Raw genomic sequence first — 22,307 nt, forward strand, 5'->3', positions numbered from 1 at the left:
GGAGCACCTCTTAGATCCTACCCTCCTCACGAGTGAACAAACTTGCTGAACACACAGACACATTTATTTCCCAGGCTTTCTAATACAGTTTATTTTACTTAAGTTATCACCTTTATATTATTAAAGTTTTCAATTGATGATTTCTCCTTTTTATCCCTTTTGTAATCACTTTGTTTGAATGTATGTCATTATCTTTATCGCTTGATTAAGATTCTCCTTCACCTTGATTTAATGCATTTCTTTTATTTCTGTAAACCACTGTGAATTGCCCTGTCTGAATGAATATATTTGCCTTGCCTTGTACTGTTACAGAAAACTGCCCTGTTTTTTCCTCATAAAAAAATAATTCTAAATGTAATCTCATTTCTATTAACTTTGAAGAGATTTCCAGCAAATAAACATATTTTCTTTGTGTACACTTAAACAAATGCCTGCAATTTTTGATTACATTTAGTGTAGTCTAAAATAGGAGATACTTTGAGAAATTATGAAGAAAAACACAATTTTTACAAGATACACATTTCCTAGTTTGAGTAACAGTAGTTGAACTTCAATAGAAATTGTCAATAGTTTCATCTCTGACATGAACAAAATTTGAAGCAGATGTAAAACTAGAAACCTTCAAGTTTAAAAAAAGTATTTACAAGAACACTTTAATAAAAAAATTTGCTGCTGGGCTGAACAGGGCAACATAAAAATATGTTGTTAAAGTTGCAAGTAATTGTTTTGTTAAATAACCATTATTGTCAGTGAAGGCCGCACATTCTGTGCACGTGTATTTGGATCAGTAATTAAAGCAGCTGTGGTGAGTAAAACCTGTTGACATTCATTTTCTAGATAATGACTCTCTTTATGGTAGAAAAACCCATGTTTCAATAAATAAACCCCCCCCCAAAATTAGGCAGAGACTTGAATATAAGACTTTAAATGTAAGAATGATGTTTGGATCAGGCAAGTCCAATCAAAAACCCATGACCCTTCTACATGTTTGAGATTTCTACTGGTTGTGTCAAAGCAGCCAACATCAGAGAGATTCAGTGATTGCAGTACTTCACCACCTGAAACTACACCAGGGACCCTTGAATGAATGGAAATCAAAGCCCAATACTTAGCTTAATTAAATCATCTAGATTTATTCAGTGGCATTTACAAAAGCAAGCACTCACTTGCTGCCTAAAATTACAGTACTATTAAACTGCAGCTGAATTCATTATGGTGGACCCCAAAAAGCTTGCACGTGACGCAAGAAACAAGGCTGATTCATGGTGAGATCAAGCAGCTGCTTCACATAACAGATGACATTCATGAGGACCAACTGCTCGATGCTGTGTTAGCACGATGCTCCAGACAAAAGTTGCTGCCATCAGTAAATAGTCAAATACATGTATTTTAATCACGTAATTTCTTACATTTGTACAATACATGTTTTGCTTATTTCAACAGTGTCTGAAGGACTTGAAAATGTACATTTCCATGACACCAACACGGAACAATTTTGGTAGCCACAATAAAATATGTAGTCACATCTGTAATGAAAGTTGTCTGACAGCAGAGTTTTACATAGCAAACAGGATCAGGAAAGCAACCATCAAACAGAACAGTCCCATGGCTTCAGACAGGGCAAATCCCAGGATGGCGTATGAGAACAGCTGCTGCTTCAGAGAGGGGTTCCTGCAAACGAGAGTCAGCGTTTTTATCAAGTTTTGCTTTAAGGAAAATTCACAATGTTCATTAGTTTAAGATGAACACAAACCTAGCATAGCCAATGATGAGACTACCGAACACTGTCCCAATCCCAGCACCGGATCCAGCTACTCCGACTGTGGCGGCTCCAGCGCCGATGAACTTGGCGGCGGTGTCAATGTCCCTGCTGACAGCGCTGGTCTGGAAGCCTCTCAGTACCTGGCTGATGGGACTCTGTGGCATCAGAGCAACGGTGTTCTGCAGCAAGAAGGGGGAAAAACACTGAATATTCACCTTAAACACCAAATCAAAGCTGCAATGACACCAACTGCTGATGGAAAAAAAAAGGTCAAATTCAAGTCTGTAAATATGATTTTAAGTATTTCTGTCAAATAGAACAACAAAGATTCAACAACAAAGCTGATTACAACAGAAACTCGAACAAGTCAACAGTAGAAAGGTCAGCCCTTTGATGTTTGGGCAAAACCAGCCTGGAATTTTTAAACAACTGGCAATTGAAAAGTAGGTATTTTGAATACAATGCAACATAACTAAATTCCCAAACAGTAAAACTATCCAGATCCAAGCAGTCAAAAGGACATCTCCTGTCCTCTTACCTCTGTTTTGACATCGGGCCTGGACAGCACAGAGGCAGACAGGGGTCTGTAAAGAGCCCGGGAACCAGCACGGACCTGCAGACACAAGAGATGATCATGTTTAATTCACAGTTACACATGAAACATTGTAAATAATAACCATGTTCAACCGGTGGACACATGTGCAGGTGGGAGGCACCTTGAATGTCACTTTGTCAGTGTCATTCACTTGTCGTGCACACACAGTGTGACCTATGACATTTAGTGACAACTGCAAGTACAACTTGTGCTGTCAAAGAAAGGTTTGGGTTCTGTTAAGGCTCTATGGTCAATAAATCCATTCTGAAGCATTATGAGGGATGTAGCTAATTTAATCCTAATGCAATGTCAGTTGATTAATAAGACACCAAATACCAGTAATATGACCTTGGAAAACGGGATAGACAGTAATGTTGAGTTATACCTATATTTACATAATTCAGTCTGCATTCTGCCCCTGAGAAACCTGTGTTTGATTCCTTCTTGGCCTTTTATGCTACACTCGGCTAACAGGAGAAATACATGACCTTAGCTTTCGGCCATCATTGAAAATGTCCGCTATCAGCTGCAGGGAAGCTACAAGTGCACGAACCGCAGACAATCTGCATGCATTTCATCCAAAACACACCGAATCTGCACAGCCTGTGCAGATCAGCAGCCCCGCAGCTGTTTTAGCATTAGCCCGCCGGGCTGCCGGCCTACCCGCCGATACCCTTGTCAGGAGGCTGCAGTCAAGTTCAACCTGAGGCCCAGCGGACCGACCGGAGGAATTCAACTCAAAACCTGCAGCTCCGGACCGCAGAGAGGGCGGAAAACTCACCAGAGCCGGCGTGGAGACGAACTTTGCACAGGCGTACATGTTGTACTTCAGGTAGTTTTAACCGGTGCGGTCAGGTTTGGTTGAAGCCCGGGTCTCTCTGGGGGAAGAAAGACCGGAGAGAAGTAAGGTCAAACGGGTGTGAATCGGCGCCACGGAGAAAATACAGACACGCAGATGAACGTCGGCATGCACGCTGCACGCCGTCCTCACTGGCGCGACGCGGAGCGGAGCTGAAAGAGAGGATGAAGGCAGATTGGCTTCTCATTCAAACTGCCATGACACACTCACCGACTGCAGAGGTCGAACCACAGTGGAAGAGTGGGCATGCGCGCGCTGACGTATATAGAGGCCCGGATGATGACAGGGGAAGGTCATTTCACCAAAACTTTATTGACAGCTGGTCGCAGGACAGGCTTCAATCCACAAACTACCTCAAATTCAACTCATTCAATTTTTTATATTATATATGTATGAATATAAATACACCGCTAATAATATTCCACTAAAAGAATTATTATTTTAACTAAACGGCTCTCCTTCGTGAGAAGGTTATGAGACGACAGATTGCAGGGCAGACATGAAAAAGGACACCCTCTCACTACAGGAAGTCTTTTGAACGCTTCCTTTCTTTAACCTTGGTATTCTTTTATTTTCTTCATAAACACAGAAATATGAAATGATGTATGTAACAATATTCTAATGAAAAACACTTGCACAAACAAGTGTCTGGACACACTTCAAATTGCTTTGTGAGTATTTCTATGCTGTTTTCTGACAGGTGTCACATGCCATATAGTCCTATTTTTCTAAACCTTTTATAAAATGTATTCACTTTTAGCCTTAGATGATTTTCTCAATCAAATCCATCTTCTGTACAACATCCATAATCATTTTTTTGGGATATTTGCATAAAACAAATTCCTGGTTAAATGTTCATTTTTTCAGTTTTTTTCCCCTATTTTTTGTGTGTGATAGATTGGGCTTTTTTGTAGGTAATATTCATGTTCTAGTTGTTTTTTGTGATTTTTATTAAATTCTGTATTCCTTTGTGGTAGTTTCTACTCTTAACCTTTTATTTTTTTATTTTGCTTCTATTAATTTTTTTCCTGGAAGTTGTCTTGTAACACCATGATGTAGTTTTGTGCCTACCTGGTTCATATTGGAATCACAGTGGTGAATAATGTCATCTCACAGTAAGAAATCTGGACTGGGTGTCTCTATGTGGGATTTCCATGTTTTCCTTGAGTGTGTGTTTGTTCTCTTTGCTCTCCTCTTTCCTGCTGTAGTCCAAAAACATATAAATGATGTTAAATGGTGATTCTAAACTGCCAAGATGTGACTGTATGTGAGACTGCCTGTCCTCTGTCTGTCCTGTGATGGACTGGTAACCTGTCCAGGGTGTATTCTGCCATGGTCAGCTGGGATCGGCTCTTCCACACCACAGACCCGAACAGGACAAAGCAGTAAAAAGGATGAATGGCTGATCTGTGTTTTTTGTGGTGACTGTGTGAACCCTCTTGTGGTCATTATTGTCTGCAGTTGCAGCAGCTTTATTATCACATTTTTATAAGTTTGTGTTTTTCTCTGTATTCTTTACTTTTAACCGAAACACTGAAGTAGTTGCAAGGTATAAAAATTACACACAAAAAAGGCGAGAATTTTGCCATGGAACATGATATATATGTAGAATTTATTTACATGTGATTGCAAAAGCCCTGATCGGGCTGGCAGTTTAGTTATGCAGCAGTGCAAGACAGAAACTGTTGTAGTAGTACAGCATTAAAGCCAGTGAGGGTGAATTTGTGAAAGCATCCATGCTCGACACCGCAAGTAGAGTACATGGTTTTAAAACACTTTCACTCTATTTTGCATGAGGATGTATTGTTGAAGATGGCATAATGCTGAAACGGCACTTATTTTTAACTTGTTCAGGCCTGTGAAAAAGATAATCTGCATCACTAAAGCAGTATCTATGCAGTGTGCTTGTGCCGTGGTTTTCTGATGTTTCATATTATGGAGGCAGGCAGCAAAAACAGCTGGAGACTGAAATCTGTGTGTGAGTGTGTTGTTGCATTTAGAGATTTGATGTAATTGGTATTTTGAAGCATGGGTCAGAAACTGGAATCAAAATCAAAGGATCAGTGACGGCATCTGCAATGAACATTTCAACAACAGAGATGCTATAAATCGGAGGAGGACTGTTAATTTTCCTGAGGGGCCGCATGAAAAACTAAAACTGCTGTGGAGGACGGAGCCAGAAGTTCACTTCAGTTCTGCACTATAAATATTTCCTTTATTACAAAACCTTTTATAACACAGCACTGAGCCAGCTCTACATCAGTGTTGAATTTCTCAGCATGTTTTGTCCAATAATGACGAATCAAGTTTTACTCCTCGAAGACACTGATCTGTTCAGCAGAAAACAGGCACATTAGTACTTTGTAATCAGTCCATTTGCACCTCGACGTCCATGTCACAGTGAAAACTCTGCATTCAGCATGCAATTTCTTCCCTTGTAATGCGTTCACAAGTTTGCAGGATAAAACAAAAGACCAATGTTTGTGTTTTTCCATAAACCCAGTTTAGCCCACAACTGAAAGACATGCTTGTTTCAGTTCATTGGTGGCTTTGAATTGACCACAGACCTGAAACTTGTGCAGGGTCTCACCCTCCCCTGTATCCAGTGTCAGCTGGGATATGTTCTACGGGGAGGTGTTATCAGTAGAAGTGAGTTACTCACAAAGAAGCCATTCAGCCTATCATCTGTTCTGCTTTGTGCAGCTCAGGGTTTCGGGGCGCTGGAGGTGAAGGCAGAGTACATCCAAGACTGATCAGCAGTCCATCACAGCAAACGCAGAGAGACAGACAATCACACACACTGTCACACTCACGCCTATGGGCATTTGAGAGTCACTGAAAAGCTTCAAAAGCATGTTTTTACCTGAGTACCTGAAGAACAGCTACACATGCACATGGAGAACATGCAAACACAGAAATAAAGTCCACCACTGTACCTCTAAGAAAACAACATTCAGAATCTCAAATCATTAGAAATGAAAAAACAACAACAGCATAGTTGACTTATAATCTATCATTTCAAGCTTGAATGAGAAGAAAATATGTGACCAGGAATAGTTTGTCACAAATATTCCAAAAAACTGCAAAACATCTCCACCAGACTGAATACGTCCATACTGTGGAGACTATTTGCAGGTAAAGGTAGAATTCAACCCGTATTTCAGCATCAGTTTTTTTCCTCATAACAAAACGTGCCTGCTGCTGTCCACTACCATCACCTGTTGTGGTGTGAATTTAACACTCTGTCCGGAGGGACCGGTGGCTCGGGGCCCTATCGGTGCCTCTCACATGCTGATGGTGGAGCTGTAGGCTACCGGCGCCGGCGGATTTGTAATCGTGATGAATGACTCTACAGCAGCTGGTCTGTGATGGAAAGGTAATGAGCAGAGGGAGCCTGCTTTTCCTGCACGCTGGCTTAAAGGGAGGAAAGTCCCAGTGGCTCCTCAGACATGATCTTTTCAGTTTTACAATGTGCACAAAGCCACAGATTTCTGACCTTTTAAGCATGGAGCAGAATCAGTCTGGAGATCATGGCTGTAGCAGAAATGCAGACAAAGACAGTGACGGATCTAATGCCTGAAGAAAGCAAACAAAAACTGAAACCAATTCTGTTTCTGTCTAATGTAATAAATAGTAGTGCTAAACTGCTGTTTTTATGATCTGTTTTAATGCGTTCTGTATGAACTCAGTTCTTTTCAATCTCATGCTTTCCTTCAGATTTCTGCTGCTGATGTGTTTTTTTTAACCCAATTTACTTGTTTATATTCTCCCAGAATCAGTGTCTGATGCTTCACTTCAGAAGGTTGCAATTTAAATCATTTCAAACCACAAAGATTAGATTGCTCGACACAGTTTTGGTAAATACTGCACCTATTTTACAGTAATTATTATCACCACTGGCCAAAACTTTATGTTGCATTAACATCACAGGCACGGCTGTTCCATCCTAACACACGCAGCTTCAACAGAGACCAAGGTCGTTCTCAGAAAGGTCCAGCAGAGGGTGCAATAGGGTGAGATGTGATCGCAGCCTTTTGTTGCTGGGGTCATGGAAACTGCACCAAAGAAGGGAGACGCAGATGCATATGCTTTTCACAACAACGTTGGAATAAAACTCCTGGATTCATCAAAGCACCCTGTTATCTCTTTTGAAATGACAATCATCCTTTAATTCCCTTTTTTTGTAATAATATTTGGTTTGAACGTCTGTTTATGTGAGCAGAAAAAGCTGTTTAAAAAAAACTACCATGTGCCATATATATTGTCACCACTTATACTGCCTTTCTGTTAATGCACAATGTTAAACAAAAGAGGGAACTGTAGGGCTGAGAGTAATACAGCACCCTATAGGTCAGCGCTAACCCAATGATAAAACATGAGGATTTACAATATATTAATTGCACGACAGCGCATATCAAAGTGGCCGTTAACTACCTGAGGTCAATGTCATACTGTCTAATTAACCGGGCAGCGGCTGTGTGGTCCTACATGGCTGTGGAAGGTGGAGAGAGCAGCCGATCTCACCCACCTCCCCACCCCCAACACCCTTTACCCACCTTTTACTTCCTCCCATTCGGAGGCACGCACGCACTCGCTGTCTGAGTTCTTGCATAGAACACTCCGAGACATTCCATTTGCATGCCCGCCCCATCAAGCTGGATGCACTCAGACTGGTAATAAAAGGCATTGACCCCCTTAACCTTTATGAATTACAATTTGTGCCTGCAGCACGTCCTGTCAGAGGCCTCAGAAAAGCAGGCACCTCAGCCGGGGTGTGTGCGTGTTGTTTTGCAGTTGTTAAGGAGAGGGGAAAAGGTTTTTACAGCTCCTCGTCGGAGCTCCTGACAAGCAGGGAGGAGGCGGTCTGACAGCAGAAGCAGGGTAGGGAGGGACTGCGGCGCTGCTGATGGCTCCATGCTAATCTCTATCCCTGGATGCTGCGCGGAACTACTGAGGCTCTCCTCTTTGTTGAGACCAGAGATACACAGCCTGCAGGGCTCCGGTGCATCCGAGCCCTGACTATGATTCTAAACTTACTCCTGTGGCTCTGCAAACCTTTCTATATCAATTTATGGGGACAAAGGGAAACGGGAGATTAGACCAAACTATGAGAGGAGAATACCTATTCACTGATATATATGACAATGACTGAAGTACAAGGGATGAAGACATTAGACAGTTATTCTACTGTTAAATTAATTTGACATTGATGGCACAAATCGATAATTTCTGGGCTTTAAACTCACTGAATGAGAAAACGTGCTGCTTTTCTTCATGCAACACTGTTAAAAGGGGGAATTGCAGATGTCACCTTGAACTCTGGGGAATGTTTACAGCTCATATCACTACTTTGTTTTTCATTATAAGGTTTCAGTGACAACTGAATAATTACCCTTTCTTTACAAAAAGTAATAAAAGCACTTGCACTGACCACCAAACTAACTGAGATGGAAAAACAATACACTCACAAAGTCATGTAGAACTGTGCAGCTGTGATTGTGCCTGCTGTCATCCACATTCAGTGTTTTTTATTTCAAACAGCCATTAGCAGTTCAAGTACATCATCAAAATGCAAGTGTTGGGAGTTTATCATCATGCCAGTCTCAGCAGTTAATTTTACACCATTACTTATTTTCGGATGAATAAAATGTGTTTTGATAGTCAACATTGTCACAAAACTGCTTAGCCACATAAAGTAACCAGTAATTACATAATATTGTTGGAGAGAAAGAAGTGTATCAGGTATTACTTTGGCTCTGTTAAATTAAAACCCTCCAATGACTTTTCATAGAAGACCTTAAAAATACATGGACAATACCCAGGTTTACTAATACTAATTCCCTTTAGGTAAAGATCACCTCTTTACTTGAAATCCCTAAGTGACAGCTGTGCCATCTTTTCATCTTTTATTTTTCACAGAAAAATGACAAGTATGAAGTAGCTTCATGGAAGCTGTAGCACCAGTCACACTTCTGACAGGAGTTTTGCACCAATGTACCATCTTTCATACTGCTTCGTCTAACTCAGCTACCCCTGGATGATAGCATGGCGCATCCAAGGTCCATCATATGGTAAACACAGAGAGACAGACAATCACACACATTCTCACTCATCGAACATTTGGAATCACCAATCAGCATTGAATAAATGTTTTTGGACTTCAGGATGAACGTGGGCAGATGGAAATATGCACGCACGCAAATCCAATTCCATCAAATCCTGAAATAGTCTTGCTGTGGAGCACAGCAAGACTACGACGCATTTATGGTATTTATGGCATGCTAAATATACTAGATATGGACAGTCACATCCACCTGTTCACACACTCTCACATCAAAGGCAATTGCTACTGTGCGAGATGATTCTTGACCAAGATCACACAGAAAGACAGAGATGTGGATCAAACATGAGCACAATGAAAAAATTGCTCATGGTAATTTTTGGTCATTTCTTTCGGGGGGACAGTTGTTGCCCACCTGTCTCCTCAGTGAACTCCACCTATTTGTTGTCTGCTGAAACACACAGAGGAATCAGAGGAATACAAAAAGAGTGTGATTATATTCGCTTCCCATGAATAATGAGTCATATCAATGATTAAAACGTTTTTCTTCCACCATTTAGAATTTTTTTTTTTTTACATTATCTGGGGTTTTGAAAGGCTCAGAGGCTAGTTCTGGTGTGGATAACAGTTCGGCGGTGACTAGTGAAGCTAAACAATACGTCTGTGCCGTTTCTCCTGGGTGGCACAGTTGATAATCACTGTAGTGATGATCACACTCTGTGATAATGCTCTCAGTTATATTCCCCGAGCAAACTGGGAGAACAGGTGCAAAATCAGGTGGAGACTGAATTCAGGTCACCGCTCGACACAGTCTCAGCCTGTGAACTGTTTAGGAAGGACGGGGGTGTTTTCCACAGCGCAGGCTGAACACAGAACATGAGAAACCCTCTTCGGTCAACCTGTGGACAGCCTTCAAAGCTGCCGGTCCAATAATCCGCAGCAGAGGTGCACGGATTGTTTCCTGATGCTGCTGGAAATCATCCCACAGAACTGCGCCCAGCGTTCTTTATCTCCCAGAGATTTAAAGGACATTAGCATTCAGAAAATTGATTTTTCAGCGAATCCATAATAACACTGATGTTTGTTCTGCTGCTGCTGAGCGGAGCAGTTGGAAGTGGTCTAAAAATGCTGAAGCTTGCAGTATCATTAGTCTTTATCTGGACTTTTTTTTTTTTTTTTTTTTTTTTTTTTTTAAAGCTAAGATTGTTACACCTCCACATTCATCACATGCCCTATGTTTAGGAGTATCTAAGTGAACAGGGCGATTTCATTCGATAATTTAAAACATTTTTTTTTTTTTTGAAGAACAGGAACTCTAAGGCCGATATGAGCTGGATTTGAAATAAAAGTGTCAGTCTGGTTGCCACAAACACAGGCTTGAACTGAGCTTTTAATCGTCTCTCCTTTCTCTGTTTAACATCAGGAAATTCAGTCCGAGACGGTGTGAACAGGAGCGTGGCTGACAGGGGCAGCCGTGCGATGATTGGTTTACGGATCTCTGCTTTCCGTAGCGACTTCAAGGTCACTAAGATTTACAATGAAACGGCTTATGACACTTTAGTAACAAAGCCACCCAAAACTGATGACAGCGAAAGGAAAAAGGAAGCCGGCCACTACGGAGCAATCTGCTTGACCTCAGACGGAGGATTAGGATGTGCCGCTATCTGTTTTTTATTGCAACAGCCAGCACAGATAGGCGTGTTAGTTTTAGCAGACAGAAGGTTGTTAAGGACGGCATATGGAGAACCGATTTGATAGACAGACACTATATGGTGCAACACTGTATAGTAGATTAGAAGAACGGAGCATTTCAAGCTCCAGTCAAACTGCAGTTTCAGTCTACTACACAATAGAGCAATTAAATATGATTTAAAGGCCAATCTGTAATGGCAGTGTGCTGCCCCCTATTGAAATATTATTGCCCTACTACTTACTATTAAAGACGGTGATTTAGTGAGGTGTTCTATCGAGTTTAGTTTATTTCAGTCGTCACTCTGAGATTTAATGGCCGGGGTTTGATTTAGGAGGCATTTAACTGCTAAACACCTGAATATGGAAATGTATAGACAAGAGCACTGTACGCACAGCAAATCCGTATTTCAAAACAATAATGGCTTCATAATATTGAAATAAGAGGCTTTTTTTTTTCGTCCCCCTCAGCAACAAGCAAGTGTTTGTGTAACGTGAAATTTTCCTTAAAAATCACGGCAGGCGCAAAAAGTAAATGCAGATTTTGCTTCGATCATTAACAGAATTACCTCAACAACGCTGGATACGAGACTTGTTACACACAAGCTGATATTCAAGGCGTGTTTACTTAGCACTCATATGGAATGCTGTTGATTTTTATGGGACGCATATGGCTGCTTTTTACTGTGCTCAATTAAATCGCTTTAAACCAGGATTAACTTTTTGGAGCGGCAATCCATTATACAGCGCTGCCTTACTTAGAGGCTCTCAGCGTACGGCTGCTGCGAGCGTCGCCTGCAACGCTGCTCGCAGATTGGGGTGTCAAATATTTGGGCTGTCACAACAATATTTAGTGAAGGAGCCCTTCCTGCTTTTAATGGCCTGACCTACATCCCAGTTCAGAGAGCTAATAAAGGCAGTCTGGTGTAGGTCCTGGAGCTGCACAATGTCACTCACAGATGCCCAACTCAGCAAGATCCGGAATGCTCAATTAGTTGCTTTTATAGGCCCCATTAATATGCATTAACTCTCTTTCCAGTGTACGAGCACAGACAAACAGTTGCTGTTGGCAACATATCGGCCAGGTAACAGATTTTTTTTGTAGCCTTTTCTTAAGCATAATAAATTTGGGCACCTTGAAAACCTATTTGTAGGCATAAACCAGAAGTAGAAGTGAAAGTAGCATTAAAGTGCAGGTCAAAAGCAGTGGGAAGCAACTATAAGCATTTATGCTGACTTAAGTATTGTTATTGAATATAACTTAAGGTACTCATATTTCTTGTACTTGTGTTATCAGTTTTGCTACCTATGTGTAGATTAGAAATAAATGAATTCATGGAAATCGATCAACTAATCCTTGATGCTTTCATTTTTCAGGTAAGGAGAATCTTCACTGATTCAGTGTTTTCACACTGAATTAATCGATCTTTTGTTCGAGAGGATGCAGTGGTATAGACTGCAGTGTATGGACTGATTTCTCTCATATTCTGCCTGCATATAATCTAAAAAAACAACGCTAGAGTTTAATTGGAAATTCTCTGATGATCTCAAGCTAAACTGAACACTAGCAGAGCTGTTCTACTCGACGGCATGAGATTAAAGCGTAAATGCGGGGATAGAACACAAAAAGCACAACAGAACCATAACACACGATACTGCACGGCAGCGAGGAGGGGCCAGATCTTTACATTTACATAAAATTACCACTCCATCCTCAGTCTCGCTCCTGAGCCGAGACAACAGATAGCTCCTCGCAGAAAGCTACACAATCTGGTACTACTCCTCCCACACAATAAACCGATATGGCACCCGGCAAGCGGAATCAATCATGGCACTTTATTATCCTGTCACTAGTCTGCTTCCTGCAAGTGTGTTTACCCTGTCCATGGCCCTGCGATTGTGGCTGTTCAGTGTACATTAAGACAGGCATAATTGAGATTGTGGGCGGCCGAAAGTACAGGGCTCAACCTGTTGTCGTTAATCTGTCATATTGTCAGGAGTCGCCGCAGCGGTGACCTATAGGAGACTCCACCTTGGAGGCACCGCTGATGGCGCTTTGTTGTTCATGGCAGAGGGCCTCACCTATTTTAGGTTTATTGGTTTGCCACCAACGGAGAAACCTGAGGAAAGTGTGATCTACTGCTCCACCTCTGGCTTCAATTTCTCGTGCTCTCGGTCGAATCGCCGCTCGCTGGGACTCACTTAAAACTCATCACCTCTGCATTATTTAAAGACATTCGGGCTTTTGGTTATTGAGCGTCAGGCTTATTTGAAGGCGCTATGATGAAAAATAAGTTGCAAAACTCAAAGGAGGGACAGTCACGGCCTGTATAATGAAAGCTTAATACTGCTCTTTGTAATACACTGAATTATACAGGCAATCAATTTAAATTAATGGCTAAGCCTTCAGATCGCTGCAATATCTTTTTAAATTAGATTACTGATGGTTGTGCTGAAAATTTGCCTTCACTTTGTATAAATTAAAGCTCTGGAAAAGCATTTACAAAATAACAAGATATAAATGAATGCAATCGCACCGTTGGAAAAGGTGCTTTTTACAATCACGCACCATATTAGAAATAATGGCTAAATCTTGCCTCAGAGGCCTGTTATTAATTACCTGGCAAATAAGACCTGTCTGTTTTTCAAACTGAGTTATCGTGGTGGCGAGAGATCACCAAAGAAAACTAAACAGCAATCACAGTAGATTTCTATCATCATAATTCTGATTGTCAGGATCACCTTTGCCGCCGCGGCTCACCGCAGCATAACAAATCCTACTTTTTATTAAGTGGCTCAATTTGCCGCCGTTCATATTTCACACTTAAGTTGTATTTCAACAGTGTCTTCTTGCATGTGTCCCGCATTCTTGTCATATGTGGCACGTGGCGTGATTTATCAGACACGAAACAAGGAGGATCCCGCCAACCGTGAAACAAGTGGCGCAGCTTTTTAAAGACTAATGTGTTGCGTCTTGCGCACAAAACAGTGCAGAAACAGCAAGGGGGTCTTTAAAGGGTTTTTATGTATTTTCATCACACAACGGGTTTCTGTTAAAACCAGCTTTGATTCTGTACTGCAAACATTCACGAAGCAATTGGTTAAAAACCTCAACGAGGATCTAAGTATCCGGCCCTGTGTCTTCAGATTGTGGCTTCTTTTATAGCGGGGGGTTACATCAGCCTGGAGACCCATAAGTTATGAAATGTCAGGATCCTATGCATTCTAATTGAGTGTGGAACAGTTAATGGCTGTGGAAATTCAGCCACTTGACGTCTTATTCCCCCGTGTGCTGTTTCACCGCCAAGCCCATGAGCCTCAATTAAATGACAAAATGGGCCCATTCTTGAAAATAACAACAATAAAAACACAAGCCTATAAGGCAATAATATCAGGTCTCACCTTGAATCAACAATGGTCACAGCTTGCTAATGGCTTAACGGAGACAAGGTGCTAAGAGCCGAGACAAGGGGCCTGTATGAGATCTCCTTAAGCGGGATTATAGAGGTCTTTATTTATCTGTTAATCTGCTGATAATTTTCTTGATCTGCCTGTGCGTTGTTTGGTTCATAAAATTTTGCGAGAAACTGATGTAGAATGCGTCCCTTACAATCTCCCAAGCCCCAGTTAACACTTTCAAAATGTTCTGTTTCGCTCAATCAACAGTTTAAATTTGTCAAATTATTCTGTTGAATGAAATGAAAGATAATGAAGATCACAATATGTATATTTCCAAAATTGTAAATAATAAATTGCCTGAAAAAATAAAGAAAGATGACACACAAACTGCTCTTTGTTAGAGGCAATTTGAGGGCTTCAGGAAGACATGGTGAGAACAACTGCAACACATGTTTTTGTGGAAGCTATAAAATGAGAAGGAATGGGGAAAAAAAGTCTGATAAAGTTGCTCAAGATAGTGAATTGTCTTAAACAGAGGTGGACACTCCCGGTCCTCGAGCGTCACAGTCCAGCATGCTCTCAGTGCTCCTGCTCCCACACACACTTTTAATAACTAACATCACAACGCTCTGCAGAAAGCCTTATAATGAGTAATCTAACCAGCGGCACCGCCTTCAAAAAACAAGTCAAATTGGCAGATCAATCAAATCAGGAACTTGCCTGTCGACTTTTCTTCTTTACTGAAAGTGTGTAACTATGTAGAATTCACATCACTGTCCGACCTCATTTCCATGACCTTTTAAAAGTGACCTGAGTCACTCTCAAAACAGCTGCTGATTAATTTAATGACATTTAAGCGTTTGCTAAATGAAGCAGCTGTTTCGGGTCTCCACTGTGCTTCAGCATCAGCCCAACATGCAGCAAGTGAAACCCAGCCTGTTCATTTTACCCACAGGACTTTATTTCCTGAAGTTTTTCTCTCAGACTCAGGCCTACTTTTACCACCAAACTAGAACACGTCCCAAAATATACCCCTCCTCCAAAACCTAAAGTTACCTATGTGTCACTGAGCAAAACTTTCAAAATCCAGAATCGATACGGCCTAAACCTTTCCCCATTTCCAGCAGATGTCTGCAATCTATAAATACACATGAAGCATGTCCTATTAAATCCTGTGATATGGTGAGGGGCTAAATATTGACCCGGTCCTGATTGGAGTAGATTTTTTTTCACCCTCCTTGCTTATTGTTTTTATAACTCTTTGACTTTAACCCCTTTACTGCTTCACTGGTTTCATGCAACAAACAATAGCTTTTTCAATAATTCAATTTATAGTTTGCCATAAATGGAATTCAAAGGACAATGCTGTTGCAAATGAACACAGGCAACGCTTTTGGCTGCAGAAACGCCCTGAGCGCCAGAGGAAGGACAGAAAATTTATTTTACGGTTTCCTCACATTCCCATTAAAAGGAGGAAACTACATTTCCAAGCGTTTGGAGTAAATGCAATACACGGAGTTGAAAGAGACAGATGGTGGAGTGAAAATCTCATGTGGCAACGCTGCAATGGTACCACTGCAGCCAGTGCCAATGGAAAAAAAAAACCCTCCCAGAACCGCCCAAGGCCAGATTAGATCTATTAATACATGTTCATGTGCATCTATCATGGTCCTCCGAGTGACCGGTCTGATCTGGAGGCGCGTGTAGCTGAATCTTGTTTATCATTTATTGTTGATGTCAAAGCGCCGATAAGTGATGTGTGCAAATGGATCTAAGAGACAAGCAGAGAAATAAATTACCATCCTATCTATTTATCCGGGCCTTTCTGTCAATCACGGCAATAATCAGAAGTAACTCATTCAGATTTTGAGAAAATGAAGGATGCATTCCCTCCAAATTTCAATTTGGAAGTGGCAACTATGGCCATGATGAATGTCTGAATAGTCCATCTTCTTCCTCTCATTTCTGCTAACCTTTCCTGACAGCTTAGATATTGCCTACCTGGTAATTTGCTCTACAATAATTGTTAGTGTGAGATTTTCCCCCAGCTTTTAACAAGGATTCTTAACACCCTCTGTAGGTGACAAAATGCAATTACAAACACGAGTGCCCCGTCGTGACTGGTCATCAGCAGCTGCCACCTCCACTCTCCGAGCCCCAACGGGTTCCATTAACCGGCAAACGCAAAACAAAAATTAAAAAACCAAAGACGCGCAAACATATTCAGCAAACGTTTGCTGTGAATAAAACTTTAATTAAAAGATATGAGGCTGTTTTATTGATTAACAACGTTGGTGATTAAAGTGTACGTCTGGCATTTTTTTTGCTTCCCCCAGTCTTGCTACTTTGCGCCCTCTCAGAGATCATTTATTGTTGCGTTTATTGATAAGCGTGGTTGATGAATGCAGATGCGGCTGTTTGGAGAGCGGGCTTTGCTGATGGAGCGATCATATTGTGCGAAACACCAGGCGGAGGCGAGAACAGCTGTTGCGGCTCCATCCACTGGGACGCCATGTTTCACCGCCGCCCCGAGCGCACATGCAGGCGGGCTGCTGTAAAGCTGCAACCAACATATTCGCGGCGCCCTAACAACTCTATGAATTTTATGACACATCACCGGAGCTCTCGCATCTCTGTCCAGCACTAAAGCCTTAATTATTGGACTAATTGCTATGGCTATATTCATCTCTTTGTAATCCTTTGGTGATTACATTTTGTGTTCAATACCAGGCTTATCCTTTAATTAAAAGGATTATTAACCTGTAAAATGAAGCCACGCGGGATTATACCTTTAAATGCTAGTGTCAAAAGCTTTTTTTTTTTTAAACAAAACAAAACCATAATGGGGTGTATCGCCTCAATCATCATCAGGAGACTGCGGAGTTGGTCAAACGGTCCTAGGATCCAGAGCATGTTCGCCTTTTCAAGGAGCTGACTTACAGCAGCAGCAAGCCGTCATCCATATCTCTTCCCCAATTAAAGTCTACAAAGTGCTGACACATTATGCCTGGCGGGCTTACAATCAGTACAAATAGATGGATAATGATGCAGCTCTGACCAGAGACAAACCAAACGTGGTGAGAACAAGGTGAACGGGGTGAATGAGTCAATGATACATTAAAAAACAAAAAGCGCTATGATACAGACAGGGAGATCTTTGCCATGGCGAGCTCTCAAGGCCGTTCACCTCCGCAGCAACTGAACTCAGAGTTCAATGTCAGTCTCGGCGGAGCGTGATTGGAAAATCTTTGGGAGTCTCAGGCGAGTAAAGAAGACATTTGGGACGATGAAGGTTTGATGAGCCCTTCACTTTTCCCATGAAAAAGCTTGAAGAAGCAAAAGCTTGAATATTCAAACTTATACGACACATGGGCGTCAGGGCTGCTACTTCGGTCATCCAGTGCCGTACTATTTTGTCAGATCAATACCTGAACTCATTAATAATGCAGCGGAACTGTTCGCCATCAATGAAGCGGACGTGAACCATGATGCCGGAGCGCTCGCGGCTGAGTCGAGCTGTTAAAATTAAGAGCTGTTTGCCCACGCCAGAGCCACGCTGCATTATCCAGAGCAAGTCTTCATTTGAATGTCCTAATTAGTTAATTAGTTGGTGGTTAAGGATGATATGAGCATCTCATCAATCTCTCTATCTCTAAAAATAAACACCCTGGGATGGCAGTGGTGAGTCATTAGACTACTGATGACTGTGGGAAGTGTGTGTGAGGAGGAGAGGTCTGCTCGTGACACTCTATATTTCCACAAACCACCCGGCGCCATAAAAGAAGACTGAGGAGCTTTTGCTGTGAGCATTGTATGGATGACAAGCCAAGCGTGTTGTAATGAGTTTACAGAAACTCTGAGGAGCTCAATTAATGTCTTTTCATGCGGAACTTCTGGGATCCATTTAGCTGTTTATCATTGATGAAGGGAAATGAGAATAAGGCATAAGAATGAAAGCTGTTTTTATATTAGAAGATTAAAGCTGGTTTATCGTAAAGAATTAACAACATTAAATTCCAGAGCAGCTTTAGGTGAAGCGGCTGAAGCCTCCTTAGTAGAGTTCAAACAATTACTTCTAACAAAGTCGCAGCAGTGCGCTCGGAGACTTAGTTTGTTCTTTATTTCTGCAGTGTGTGAAAGAAAGGGGGTAGAAGAGGAGGAAAGAGGAGGTTAAAAATAGTTAGCATATGCCAGCAGATGATTGAGTTTCCAGGGCTCTGAAAATTCACTCTAATTATTCAACGGTATCCCTCTGTCATCCCTCCCTATATGCATTCCTGTGCGTGGAAGTACGAGTGACTCCAGCTAATATACATAATTCTGCTACTTAATTGGCACGAATCGGGTGAAAGTGGGCTAGGAAAAAATCCTTAGAGACTAATAGGGGCACATATCATTGGCTCCATCAGAACAGTAGTCCCATAGGTGATAGAAGTCAGCAAATATTTCATGAGCTGTGCTATCACCTCTGGAGTCTCGTGCGCGATCCTGCGAAGAACACTTTGGAAACAGTTGCGCTGTCAGGTGTATTTATAGCAGGCGGGCCGATGACTGATGCTAATGCCAGGGAAATTATGCAGTGCACTACTGCTGTCATAACAATATGTTAGACTTTAACAGGAAGGTTAACTAAACTAGTCATTTAAGTTATAAGTGGGCCACTGGCGTATAGTCTGCAGACGCCTATGGATTAAGTGAGTGCCGCCGCAACTCCGGCTGCTTTTTTTTTTTACCCACAGATGTAGTCCTAGATTTTTAGCCTTACATTGATTTAAATAATATGATGTTCGATGAAAAACTGTGCTCAAAGGTTAGAGAGGGGATTAAATTAAATCATTACTGAGGAGGATGTAAAGGTCGAGCCTGTGCAGAAGGTGGACAAAATGACTGAACAAGTCCAAAAGTAGCATAACGTCTACAAACTCTTAAACAGCGTTTTTCAAAGTTGTATGAGACATAAAATACTTTGTATTCCAGAAAATGATCATTTCTGGTTGGTTATCAGATTTAGTCAATAAAATCACTGTTTTTGTACTAATGTGATGATTTCAATGTGAACTATATGATAGGTCTTTATATTATTTGTGCAAATATTGTCACATTTACATTTATTTTTACACAATAGTTTTTGTTAAAAAAAACAATTATCCATTACGTTTATAATACAGTCTATTGAGAGCATGTAAGCTTCAATTCAATAAAATAATCATTGGCTCAATTTCCTTTTTTCATCATGATATATGCTCAATATTAAAAATTTGTACGAAATACATAAATCTAAAATGAGGGTAATAAAAGACAGAAAAATTCCAAACCAAAATTTTGACTGCTTGAACGCTCTAGCGCCCCCCATGGGAGATCTGGATCTCACTTAAAATCTCATTTGTCAAAAACAAATAAACAGTGCAAAAAAAGATGGCCTGCATCAGTAAGGACACAAAGTGATCAGATAACTCTCGTAATTCCAACTATTTTCCATGTGCAGTCACCAAAACGTGCCGTATCACAGCAATGCACAGAACTTACATTGAAGGCTGGTTGGGATGAGAGCAGCCAATCGCAGCAGTCATTAGCACTGATAATTAGTTCTGTGAGCGCCTATAATGGATGGGGAATAGGAGGGTCTTTTGCAGGACTGGGTGCACCCTAGGGTGTCGGCGCTGCTCACTCAAGATGCTTCGGTATGTAATTACAAAAGGAAAATGCCGCGACTACATAAATTACATGGTTCCAAGAATGGTTTTCCAAACGGGGCTCAATGAACAGTCCAACAGTTCACTGCACCGTTCAGGTCGTACATGACAACATACAAGGACGACTGTTGAGTAAGAACTCGATATTCACTTCCCATTAGAGGCGGCTTCCTTCTTCATTTGTCCTGGGCGGTATATTAGTATTTAGAACGGTGACGTCTGTGTTCGTTTCAGTCAAATCATTTTATGGCATTGACTGAAATTTGGTTTCGGATTGATTAAATGAAAAGGGGATGATGAGATATGTTTTATAAAAGAAAAAATTCTATCCTTGTTTTGCTATATGAGTTTTTTTTATGCTGTTTAATGCACAATACTTTCTCTTCTTCTGGTTTAAAAATCATATTTTATCAATGCCCTTGGGAAAATTCCTTTTTTCTGCACTGAACCATCCACTTTCTAGAAAATTGAGGTGCTGCTACATTACAGCACTCCAGGGAGCTGATGGGGGTCAAGTGTCTTGCCCCCAAACCCAAGTCCACTTCTCTAGCATTGAGGCCACCACTGCCCTCAAACATGTATAGTGAAGCAATACAACAAGGAAAAGGAATATGCTGTTTACTTTTGTCAGAAACTACAGTGATGTGTCGAAACTAATGCATGAGGTTAGCATGTTAAGTCAGACTGCTGTTATATATCTGTGAGAAGCAAGTTAAGAGATTTATTTTATTACAATTTTCTGGAACTAAATGAAGCATTATATCACCTGTATTCAAAAAGAGTGGATACATCAAAGTTAATTTGGTGAAAATGTGTAAAATAAATAAATAAAAATCCTCATAACCCATTACATTTTTCGTCATAGCACATCAAGTGCTCTGATGACAAACGAGAACACAAAAACTGCTCCATCAACCTGGAAATCTTACAACACATGTACGACAAAACCTTTCAAACACGTTAGGACGCTGGACATCGTCACAACCGAGACGACTGTACCTTCAGTCCTCCGTGCTGTTTAGCAAAACCTTAAAAAAACACCACAATGAAAAGGTAAAGTCGCACAATAAAAGGTTCGCACTATATCAAAACAAATTGTGGCCACTAAAGGAATCAATTTTTGACATTTCACCTCTATCTGTGAAGAGTTCACTGACCCTGGCTTTAAAATTTACTGCTCCGCGCGACCTCTATCAAAGTGTTTGTCAGCAACGCATTTTGCCGAAAGTTTTAGTGCAACACATAGCAGATCATGACATGTATAGATTTAACGGGCCCTTGAGCCACCCTTATATATCTCACGTCGTTCACATAGGATAAACATCTTAGCTCTCGGTGTAATAACACAGGAGGAGATTTGTGGATGAGGCCCCCATTTCTAATCTCAGATCTATTAAAGTGCTTCTGAATGAATCATCAAAGCTGCTGATGTCACTGAGGACTTGTTAGCCGGATCCTGGGGTCAATAACAATTTCTGACTTGGTCTGCAGGAACGGTGTCCAGCAAAACGGTGTTACAAATAACAATGTGGAATAAATGAAAAAAAAATGTATAGAAAAACTCCCTCAGTGTTTACATTTTGTTGAGAAGAAGTTCAGAAAGGGTTTGTTTGAAATAACATAGGATTTTTGTACACCTCATACACTTCTACAGGTGAGGAGATCAGAGCTGAAGACGACATGTCAGCAGTCCAAGCAAGATGGAAACAGCAGATATAATCTCAAAATGTTGCCTTCCATGAACAGAAACAACCCAACCTGTCTTTTTTTTTTTTTTTTCCTGGAATCCAGAGAGTAGAGAACTACTCAAGCTGAGGATTCCCTCTAAAGCAGCAGAGATGACTTTTTCCATCGCGGCGAGAGGCTGCTCACTTGTTCGGTTTGCCCGGGGAGAGGGATCATGAGTACAATATTGACTTTAAATTACAGCAATAGCTGCTGCTCATGCTGTCTCAGGACCACGCTGCGGATCAAACACAAAGATCAGGCCGGGATTAGGAAAAAGCCACTGACAAGCACAGAGCCGCCTCCTCTGCTGCAGCAGCGCACACGCTCGCAGCACCACCCAAATCTCACACTAAGCTCTCCCTTGCCTCGCAACATGCAACGCGCAGACCTTACAGTCCCCTCATTTGGTTTTAAAAACCCTGAAAATTGATTGAAAACGGAACGATCTTATTTTAAAACGAGGGGTAAGGACCAGGAGGTTGTGCTGAGGCGACGGCAGCGTTTCCTCTCCGACTCCTCGC

The 22,307-nt window shown here is 41.3% G+C and overlaps 1 protein-coding gene across 2 annotated transcripts; it reads right to left on the reverse strand.

The window, feature by feature from the left end:
• Positions 1–1,344: 1,344 nt before the first annotated feature.
• On the reverse strand, positions 1,345–3,500 carry atp5mc3a (ATP synthase membrane subunit c locus 3a). 2 transcript variants are annotated; one of them, XM_030112453.1, is made up of 5 exons: positions 3,427–3,500; positions 3,139–3,235; positions 2,301–2,375; positions 1,754–1,941; positions 1,345–1,671 (listed from the first exon to the last, which is right to left on the reverse strand). In XM_030112453.1, exons 2-5 carry the CDS (start codon positions 3,175–3,177, stop codon positions 1,557–1,559), a joined length of 417 nt encoding a protein of 138 aa, XP_029968313.1. In that variant the 5' UTR covers positions 3,178–3,235; positions 3,427–3,500; the 3' UTR covers positions 1,345–1,556. The 2 variants fall into 2 exon arrangements, with proteins under 2 accessions (XP_029968313.1, XP_029968314.1); XM_030112454.1 differs by lacking the exon at positions 3,427–3,500 and adding an exon at positions 3,349–3,367.
• Positions 3,501–22,307: the final 18,807 nt, after the last annotated feature.

Source organism: Salarias fasciatus, chromosome 16 (assembly GCF_902148845.1).
Source record: "Salarias fasciatus chromosome 16, fSalaFa1.1, whole genome shotgun sequence".
NCBI classification, from domain to species: domain Eukaryota; kingdom Metazoa; phylum Chordata; class Actinopteri; order Blenniiformes; family Blenniidae; genus Salarias; species Salarias fasciatus.